Source organism: Vanacampus margaritifer, chromosome 13 (genome assembly GCF_051991255.1).
Source record: "Vanacampus margaritifer isolate UIUO_Vmar chromosome 13, RoL_Vmar_1.0, whole genome shotgun sequence".
Lineage (NCBI taxonomy): Eukaryota > Metazoa > Chordata > Actinopteri > Syngnathiformes > Syngnathidae > Vanacampus > Vanacampus margaritifer.
Window position 1 is genome coordinate 7330903 of NC_135444.1, and position 10407 is coordinate 7341309.

General features: G+C 38.9%; 2 protein-coding genes across 2 annotated transcripts; one reads left to right on the forward strand and one right to left on the reverse strand.

Annotated features, from left to right (window-relative positions):
- The first annotated feature begins 304 nt into the window (after nt 1-304).
- ndufs7 (NADH:ubiquinone oxidoreductase core subunit S7) lies at nt 305-3271 on the forward strand. Its single transcript, XM_077584122.1, has 8 exons — nt 305-396; nt 901-937; nt 1225-1296; nt 1416-1536; nt 1826-2005; nt 2337-2383; nt 2569-2657; nt 3043-3271. Exons 1-8 carry the CDS (start codon nt 381-383, stop codon nt 3138-3140), a joined length of 660 nt encoding a protein of 219 aa, XP_077440248.1. The 5' UTR covers nt 305-380; the 3' UTR covers nt 3141-3271.
- Nucleotides 3272-4362: 1091 nt separating this feature from the next.
- gamt (guanidinoacetate N-methyltransferase) lies at nt 4363-8555 on the reverse strand. Its single transcript, XM_077585234.1, has 6 exons — nt 7725-8555; nt 6512-6657; nt 6346-6409; nt 6201-6268; nt 6004-6114; nt 4363-4605 (listed from the first exon to the last, which is right to left on the reverse strand). The coding sequence occupies exons 1-6, from the start codon at nt 7903-7905 to the stop codon at nt 4465-4467; spliced, it is 711 nt and encodes a 236-aa protein (XP_077441360.1). The 5' UTR covers nt 7906-8555; the 3' UTR covers nt 4363-4464.
- Between the last annotated feature and the right edge of the window lie 1852 nt (nt 8556-10407).

Here is a 10407-nt window from a genome sequence, read left to right on the forward strand (position 1 = left end):
TGTACAGTCGAACTAAGAACGTGTGGCCTGTGGGCCATATTTGATTTCCCACTACTTTTATACCACAAAATGTATATATGTATGTATTTTTTTTTTAATAGATACTGTAGCTTTGTTCCATGAAGTCAGCCGGTAACAGAACAGCACTTACTAAAATCATTTTTTGGAGAAAAAAAATCAATTAAATTAAAAATAAATATATATAATATTATATATATATATATATTTCTGGAAAATATGTACATAAATATAATTTATTTAATTCGTGACCATATCCTTTTGATTATCAACTTGGCTCAGAGCCGTAACGGCATCGCCCCCTAGCCGTGTGAGCAAGGCATTAACACCACCCGAACTGTGACGTAAACACATTTCCAAAGATGGCGGCGTTGGTCGGTATGTAATGTTTTGGCTGAAATAATGCACTTTCGTTAACCTCATCGCGCTTTATCACAGTGATTTGCATATTGCGTTTGAAAATTTGTTGTACCAAATCTCACGTTGTTGTGTTTGGTACTGGGCCGGTCTGCGTAGCAGGACCTTTTAAGCGCATACGCACGCTGACCTTGCTGCGTCTGTATTAGCTTGGTGGCTAACAATTGAGCTAAGCAGACCGCTGTTGTACTTATAAAGCACTGCTGTGACGTGAGAGGAAAGTTATAAACAAACAGACGACACACACTCCCAGAAGACAAGAATGTTGTTATCGATTGTTGAATTTTATTTATGTTCTAGTAGCTGATTCGCATCATCGTCATCGTTTTTCTTGAGAAACAATACAATATGAATATGCAGTAAAATGAATTGTTGTCATACTTCTAGCGTAACAATTAAGTGACATTAATACATGAGTGATTGACAATTCATCTAAAATACTAAATGTCGACTGTTATTTTGCAGTGCCTCGCCTTGCCATGTCTGGCAGTTTTTGTGCAAGGTAAGTCGCATGTTCTTCCGATTGAAAGATGGAAGTTTTAAACAACACCGAGGATGGTCATTTGAGCTGAACACTATTGATTAACTCTTGGTTTGTATTTGACAGCATGACACCAAACACAACAAGGTTCTGTCATCATTTCAGCTCAGATCAGCTATAATGGCTTTCTGCCACCTAAAGTGCCTTGGCATCTATTGTTTACAAACATTATGCAATGTCCTCAAGGACCTTAACGAATGTTTATAATTAGATTTTGATGAATGTTTGACCAGCTCTTTGTTCCGCAGACCCATTTCATCGTTGTTTCTTCAACCGAAGAGTCTGCACAGCACTGCTAAAAGCGAGAATACCACCACAAGGTGAGTTGCTTGTGAATGAATTGAAGGCTAAGATTTCCAGGAGGGGGCTATAGCTCAGTGGCTACATTAAATGTTTTCGCCAAAGTACCCTATTACAAGGTACTGTGCTCTCCTTACAGTGTGGTACCCGTCCGAGAAAAAAGCACGGCAGTGGCAGCTGCCAAACCATCGTCTGTGGCCAGCAACAAGGGCGAGTATGTCATCACCAAACTGGATGACCTAATAAACTGGGCACGCAGGGTGAGTCGACGATCTTTTGTGGTTGTTCATGGTTCATCTTGAATTCCAAGGAATCAGGAACTTGTGCCTCACATTCATTCAGCAGCACATACACATTTTTTTTGAATTAGCATATGAAATGCCTGCTGAGTATATATTACAGTTACATAAGCACCGGTTCCATAATAGTACAGCTTTTCATGAATATGATTTGTACAATTAATATTTGTATTCGGTTTTTGGAACACAACATGTATACATTAAAGGTCCTGCAACAATCAGCTATTGTGTTTACTGTTTACCCCTGCAGAGCTCTCTGTGGCCTATGACCTTCGGCTTGGCGTGCTGTGCGGTGGAGATGATGCACATGGCGGCGCCCCGCTACGACATGGATCGCTTTGGTGTGGTTTTCAGAGCCAGTCCCAGACAGTCTGATGTCATGATTGTGGCTGGGACACTGACCAATAAAATGGCCCCAGCTTTGAGAAAGGTGTGGGGGGGGGGTATCTACTGAGGAGATACTAATCTTCTGCTATGATGCCTGTATTGTGTTTAATAGTCCAGTTACATCCCTTAAACACCAATAAAAAAAATCTGGACAATGTAACTTGATGTAATGTCTCAGGTTATGCATGTAGACCCTAATGAGGGGTCTATACTATACTATAGAAAATTGATGATGTTTGTGATTTCGCACTTGATGACACATACGGGCATACGGGACCTTGGGCAGGCACTACAGAGATGGATGGATGGATGGATGGATGGATGGATGGATGGATGGATGGATAAAGAAGTCAATGACTACCTCTTTTCTACAGGTGTATGACCAGATGCCTGAGCCAAGATATGTCATTTCCATGGGAAGGTAAGATGACCACTACAGTTTGCTTGATTGTAGAATGCAGCATGCAGATCCAGCCTCCGCCACTGATGTATCTTCTTCAGTGGCCTTTGCTCTTTTCTTCCGGCTGTAAATTCATATTCAAGTGGATATTTCGTTTTTCAACTTAGTACTGTTATAATCAAGGCTTTACAACTTTTCTCATGCAGCTGTGCAAATGGAGGCGGCTACTATCACTACTCGTATGCTGTCGTCAGAGGCTGTGACCGAATTGTACCAGTGGACATTTATGTTCCAGGTATGCCAATTTGCCATTTGTTACGTACTTAAGAATTAGGATTAACGTAGTGTATACATTATTGTCCTATTGTGCTTTTAATTATAATACAGTGTAACCTTTAAATGAAATGCATTCAAACTTGCTGCAATTTATAATATTTTTGTATAGAAAATCATGAGAATGGAATTAATCAGTATCTAAAGCACAACCATTTTAACCCGGGATGTTTGATACCACTTTTTGTGAGACTGATATTCACCGACTCACCGTGTTTAGACTAATGGAGGCACATACAATATGTTTCTGCAAATAACATATTGTATGTTCAAGTCAATGAAAACTGGTCATAGAATAAAATACTAATTTAGTTCTATGCCCCACCCTCAATATCTGCTCTTCACAGGATGCCCTCCCACTGCAGAGGCTCTCCTTTATGGAACATTACAGTTGCAGAAGAAGATCAAACGTGAGAAGAAGTTGGCAATCTGGTATCGGAAGTGAATGGGCTTTATGTACGGTCGTGTGTGTGTGTACTTGGGCTTTAAATGTTCTGGTTTCATTTGGAGCATAGCTCCTCCTCAATGTAGATCTGCAAGAAATCACCTTAATAAAGTCAATGCTATTTAACATGAGCTGTACTACTGTTTTGTTTTCAACCCAAATAAGCCTGTTCATTTTTGAGTGGAATCAGATGTCATGTCTGCAGGCTAGCTTTGTAACATCAGAATGAAAATTTCAAACTTTATCATATTCTTTAAATTGGTCAGGTTGGTATAACCATGGAGTTTTAGATTGTCCCATGTGCAGGGTCGGAGAATCCAGTTCCAGCTAGTAAAAACCCTGAAACAGTTTGACTTTAGCTGCAGGTGCTTCTACTCAATAGGTGGAGACAAACTCGTTTACCTGCCAGTTGAGTAAAGCAAGCAAAAAAAACAGCTAATCTGTGGCAGGGTTTTTATTTTCTGAATCTGGATTCCACAACCCTGCTGCCATGTGTACTTGGCAGTCGTAAACCTCAAGTACATCGTTTTGTCACTAGGTGGCGCCAACTCCCAACTTGAAGTAGACCAAAGGTAGAAAAAGAAAAAACGGACTTGTTTTCATTGCAACTTCACATGCTTTTGTTACAATTTCTGTTTTCACAAATATTTAAGGAATTAAACAGAAATCTAGCAAGTTTTCTGCTTATGTCATATCTCTAGGACTAGTGTGATTTTATTTGTGTGTTACGTCACAATAGAAAATTCCACTAATAATAAACAAGCCTGGAAAATGTAGACACCACTGCAATATCGGTTTAGCTGTTTTTGCTATTTGTATGTATGTTTGAGTAAAATTAACCATTTTGTATGCTATAAACTAACAACAATCTTCTAAATCCAAGTGTCATTTAGGCATTTATTTAAAAATGGTCAAAATGACAACAAAATGCCGATTGTAGTTTCCCTACCTGACATTTTCTGCCCATCTAATGACAAATTTCTTAAGTTTATATTCCCGTGTTTATTTGACATGTATCTTTAAACAGAAACATATACAGTAGTTACTTTGTAGCATCCCAGTATGCCGCACAAAAGAAACATTTCTCCCAGTGCTTATATTGAGTCAAGTGCTGGTTACATTTGCCTAATAAAGTGGCCACCGTGTAATGTAAAAGCTTTCCCGTTAATTCTCATGTGACATGCAAGCATAATTTGATCAATTCAATGACCCATGGACATAGTTGGCATGGACTTGGTTTTATTGAAAGAAGGTAAAGACAAGAAGCGGGTCAGAGAGGGCACATAGTAAAGAAAAGAAAAAGGTTTCAGCTGTGTTTTGCACTTTACTCTTTGATAATGGTGGGGGTGATCATCTTATGGAAGGAATAGTATTTGCACTCAGTGGGAGGTACAATGTCCATGGTGGTAGTGCTTATCTTCTCCTTCTTGAAGCCGGCTTCAAGCAGTTGAGGCACCTGGCTCTCCTGAAATTATTAACAGTCGCTCAGGAAGGCGCGATGGTGCCCTTATCGACAACCTTGAACGTATTGCAAAATGTTGCAAACGTTTGCCCCAAACTCGAGGCTGATGTACAGTAGATGTGCTCTGCACCTGAACCACATAAACCCTTTAACGGCGATCATAAAAACACAAATCTTTTCAAGAACTATATGGCTGAAATATTCAGATTTGAGAACTCGATATTAATATTTTACAAGAACAACGGATTGATTGTCCTGTTTGACACCAAGAGTGAATGTTTACCCTTTTAGTAGACAATTCAATTGAATCCAAATGGTAGGGGTCTTAGTTCATCTGACAGGTCCTTTAAAACCTCATAAAAAAACGAACTTTGTTCTTGCTTTAGCCATATAGCGGCTGAAAATGCCTTGTGTGTGTGTCCAAGATAAACGTGGCATGTTAATCTTTACATGTTTTTAAATGTATGTCTTCACTTATGGATAGCATGCGGAGAAGAAGACTGAATCGATTTTATTGATCCTAAAGCGGAGAAATAATCGTAAACAAAGTACAAAATTCATCTCAGGCCTAATCTGCAGTATTTTTTCTTCTTCATTCCACTCTTGTAACAAACACCAAAGCGAACTTAGACGTGAACCGAATTATACTGTAACTTTTTAAATTGTCATATTTTAATAACCAGCCAAAACTGTTAGGTAGAAACTATGCTAAAAAGCAGGGTGTCCAAATTAGGCTGGGGGCCGTTTAAGACCGCTATCCATTTTTCAGCGGCCCGCGTCATATGATACAAACGACATTTTCACATTGTCCACAAGGCGAGTTAAAAAAATGAAGGTGGACAGAGTGAGAAGTGAGGGTGTCAAAAAAATGGGTGCCACTACAACTTAACAATTTGGTTAATATAGTGTTGATACATTTATGACTAAAACAACACAATATCTCTTCAAAACACTGAAGTGAAATAAAGATAAATCACTTTTAGAAGCAAAATAGTTTCTTCAGCTTTCTGCTCTGTATCAAGGTCCAATTAACAATAATAATCATTAAGCAAATGTTTTTAACGGTCACTTTACTCTGAGAGGCGGCGATGGGATTCGGTCGTTGTTCAGTGCAGAGGTGGATCTAGTATAGTGGGATACAGGGCCAAAGCCACCCCAAAATCTTGAAAGCAATTACGTAGCAGCTTTTCAATTGACTACAAAATATAAACAATTGATTGATTTCAGTGTGTTTAGTAAATTAAAGAATAGCAAAGTGACCCTTGCATCCTTCTAAATTTCTCTATTTGGCCGTCAATTGAAGTTTGTACACCCTTGCCATAAACATTCACCTAGACAGATTGCAATCGGCTTTGCAACGTTACAGAGTGACGACCACATTTGCTGATGAAAGCTACTGACCTGAAACATGGTCTCAATATTGTTGTATTTGCCCTTGAGCAGCTCGCCCCAAGAGGTCAGGTTGCAGTAGGTGAGGACACCGCCGGGTTTCAGCATTCGGTGAGCGTGACCCTACAGAAAGACAAATCAGACCTTCAAGCGGACCAACAATTGTAACTTCATGCAAGCCAACAAGCTGCTCCAAATTGTGTACCAACCTTGATGAAGTCAAACTGGTGAGTGTGCCATGTTTCCTCAGACAAAGGATAAGTGTCATACAGGATTCCTGGAAGAGAGACAAAGTGAAGTGTACAAGTGCTTCAATAAGTGCACAATTCCTTTGCACCTGCTGTGATTTCATACCATCAAAGTGGTTATCTGGCAGGGTGGGTACAACCTCCTCCCAGAGGCCCTTGAGGGGGACAACCTACGATAACAAAAACGTGTTGCTCAGTAACATCTTTACATGTCAGCATAAGAGCAGTAAAAAAATAAAATAAAATAAAACTTCAAGTGGAGCTCCACAGACCTTGTGTGGTTGAGACTTGGCCCAGTTCTCCAGTCGGGCAAAGACGCCATCGTTGCACTCGATGATCCAGTGCTCCTCAATGGGGAAAGACTCCACCTTGGTGGCTGCAATGGCCATGCCGAAACCGATCTCCAGAACCCGGCCGCCTACATAAAATGACAAACACCAGCAGACCCAATTGTAAGCACCGAAATCTTGGTGATATTTCAAGTGATTACTTTAAACTTGACATCTAAAATGGCCATAGAGTTGCAGTGATTTAAAAATATATATATTTCATAGTTTGCTGTTCAAGGAATTCCAGTTGGTTGGATGTGACTGGAAACCTTACAGGGTTCCAAGAATATAAATAGATGAGAGTAGAGGCTTGACATTTTTGTTGCAGAGTTCCTGGTGATTTATTGGCCTTTAATTACTTAGACCACTTGGAGTTAAGTCAGAATTTTAAAATGTAAACTTGACAAAATAATGAAATATTTATGTATGTATTTATATATGGGCGTTATTTTGTCTAAATGAAGCATTTTGTGTCAATGTTCTTTAAATACATTTTCTGATTCATTTGTTTGTTTTTCATTCATTTCATTTGCATGTACTATCAAAAGAAAAATGTTCAAATATTATTATCATTATTATTATTATGAATGAACTATGAATGGGAGTGAAGCAAATGTTAGCCTACGTGCAAAAAAACAAAACAAAAAACATTTAAAAAAAAAAAAATACCAATACTGAGAAAGTTTGGCAACTGACACTTGTCCTCGCACATGGGAGTGTGTGAGTCTATTTTCACACAAAGCAGAGATGACTTGAGCTAAATGCCCCCGCCCCCTGCAGACATCTTGGCCAATTTCCACGACAGCTGCTGGACTATTCTGTTCACTATCCCCACACCAAAGTGTGCTCCAGAGAGTTGATCAAAAAAGGAAATAAAACTATTGTTAAGTCAGCTCAAGTACAACCCCATGTAATATTACATAACTTTATTTATAGCACATTTTCCTTCTCCCAAGTTACAAGGTGTTTCACTTTAAAAACATAAACAAAACCAGTGAGCAAATTATGTTAAAAAATAAATAAAATGGAAAAGAAAAAAGTAATCCATATAAATAATTTCAAAATACATGCTTTATCCCTGTAGCCAAACATCGGACGGAACGCTAGCATGCAACGCCGCGTCCGATAATGGAAGCGTGAAGAAAGCGCTCTTTACCTTTGGAGGCTGCCACCGTTGCCAGGGAGTGCATGTACGGGGTCTCCCAGCGCTCCATCACGGGCTTGCCCATAATCTCCAGGTGAGTGTCGGCTTCATTGTAGCCGGCGTTGGCGTCGTGCCACGAGGGCTTGCAGTCCTCTCCCTGGGAGAAAATGGGCAGGTCGGCACTGGTGCTCATCTTGTTTACTCCCTGGAGATGGTTGGGCCGGCCAGACTGAGTTCACGGCGAAGTGGGACGAAAGGAGAGAGCTCGAGGTTTATATCAGGGCTGTGGAGTGCTGACGCTGCGGGGGTTTGAAGGCACGCCAGGTCAAAGGCGAGCACTCCCTCCAAGATTGTCTCAAGATCAGATGAGTCACTCGATTATAATTTGCATGCTTGAGGCCTCAGATAAAGCGAAGGTGCGAGATAAAACCAAGCGAAAGAGAAAAACTTTGATATGTACTTTGTGCAAAATTGATTGAACTGTTTTTGAAAATGTTAAAAAAACAAAACTGATTTATTTATTTATTTAACGTCCTTATTAAACAAGCTGGTAAAGCAGGGTATCAAACTTGCAGTCCGGGAGCCATTAGCGACCCCCTGTCATTACTCTGTTTTTAGTTGTCTTTCTTTATTAATGAATTAAGAATTATTAATAATAAATGTGGGAATGAAATTGTATTCAAATTTATTTTTAAATGTCTTCCCTTGCTGGGAGTTCAGCATTCTTAAAAAAAAAAGAAGGAATTTAATTATACAAAAACAAAAGCGAATTCCAAATGGCAAATGAAACAAAACGTGGGGCGGACAACAAGGCAAAAAAACTGGCAGCATGACGGGAGGAAAACGACAATGAATCGACGCAGACAGAGGGGAGACAAGAGACTAAATACAAACAAACACTAACGACACAACAAGACACACCTGGGGCAAGACACAAGTGGCTGAGAACCCAAACATGACACACATTGTTCTTTCTTATGTGCACAAATATACATAGTGCCCTCTCTGTTGGCAGCATTTTTTGTATACATTCCTTAAACCTGGTTAATGTTTGAATAATGCTTTAATACCTCAGTCAAGATGGATTCATAATATATATATATATATATATATATATATATATATATATATATATATATATATATATATATATTTACACTTATATATATTTGTAAATGTTTCATTTAAAAAAATAATAAAATACACGATTAAAAAAAAAAATCCTAAATACAGCTGAGTTATTATACACGTCACAGCTTTTAATTACATTTTTTAAATTGAATGTCCTTTCATTCTTACTGGACTCCACGTAGCCCCAATTGGACAAAGTACAGCCACACCTGGTATAATTACAGTAGCCCACATAATTGCAATCTATTCACTTAAGTGCTATCAGTCCAACAGTGAAGCAGTTTCTGTTTTGAAAATGGTATCGTCATTTTGAAGCAGCTTCTTGCTGCTAATTGTTAAAACGGCGCACCAGCATTTATTGGTCTGCAGACTAGCGTCAGAGTGGGTACTCTTACTTTTTCATCTTTGAGTGTTGTTAGTTAGGCTGTACTTTTCAAGTACATTAGTGTACTTTTTTAAAGCACGGTTCAGTTGCATTTAGGCCAACTATGTTACTGTATTGTAATGTTGGTCATTGTGGCGGTACTAAGGAGTCATGTACATTTTTAGGTTGGTGTAAAATGTCGGAGAACCGCTTTATAGGCCCAAACAGTTCCAATGTATAGAGCAGAATTTCACTGGTTTTGAAGTTCACTCACACAGTCCATCTGTTCCAGGCCTCAGCTGTTTAAATGCCTCCCCTCGGTGTGCAAAAATAATGAACACTGCGTGGTTTGCAACCACAAGTGTTCCAGGTGTTGATTCTACAGTGATTGTCACTATAAATGATATACATTGCTGTTGAAACCACTACACTAAAGTTTATAGTACCAAAAATTTGTCAGTGACCATTTTTGTGTGTGTGGCCCTCTTGACAAAAAAAAAGGAGATTTTTTTTTTCTTCTTAAAGAGGAATTTAACCCAAAAAATGTCTTTACATTAATATATTTTAGGTGTTCCCACTGGTGTAAACATGACATCTGATTAATATTGCATTTATGGAACATGAACTAAGCAGCAAAAAACACCTGCCTTTTCCCCATCTCAGGGGGCGGCCATTTTGCCACTTGCTGTCGACTGAAAACTACACCACAGGCTTTAATGCTGCATTTGAGGATGGTTGAAAATTGGATTTATTCCACTCGGATTGTCCCAGTTCTGACCTCAAAGTGTTCAGAGTAAATGTAAACAACAAAGATGGCTGATTCCAATAAATTGTTTGCTAATGTATTCTGGGTAACACAGTCATTCCAAATCACATTGTTTCACATGAACCAATGTCAAATAACTAAATTAAAGTAGCAATAAATAAAGAGAAATAAATATCTGTTTAAAATATTTTGCCATTCACGATCTGTATCTCCATATGGGTTGCCATTGCTGAGTGACATAACATTGAAGCAAGTCAATTTTTCCGACTTTGCAACTCTGACCTCCAAGTACATTAGGGGCGTTCCCGTTTGCACTTATTGGTATGAAGTCTTCCCATTTTCCTCGAATGTAACATTAGGTAACAACCAATCACAGTTCACCTGTTTTCGGAGTTTGCTCATGTGATGTTCACCAGCTGAGTCATGATTGGTCA

Excerpts from the sequence above, each read along its gene's own strand:
- ndufs7 (XM_077584122.1), top strand. Across the intron at positions 2,384-2,568 it reads TATGTCATTTCCATGGGAAG|CTGTGCAAATGGAGGCGGCT; the intron begins GTAAGATGACCA and ends TTTCTCATGCAG. Across the intron at positions 2,658-3,042 it reads AGTGGACATTTATGTTCCAG|GATGCCCTCCCACTGCAGAG; the intron begins GTATGCCAATTT and ends TGCTCTTCACAG.
- gamt (XM_077585234.1), bottom strand. The coding sequence starts at position 7,905 with ATGAGCACCAGTGCCGACCTGCCCATTTTCTCCCAGGGAGAGGACTGC. Across the intron at positions 6,658-7,724 it reads AACGGTGGCAGCCTCCAAAG|GCGGCCGGGTTCTGGAGATC; the intron begins GTAAAGAGCGCT and ends CATTTTATGTAG. Across the intron at positions 6,115-6,200 it reads ACCAGTTTGACTTCATCAAG|GGTCACGCTCACCGAATGCT; the intron begins GTTGGTACACAA and ends GTCTTTCTGTAG.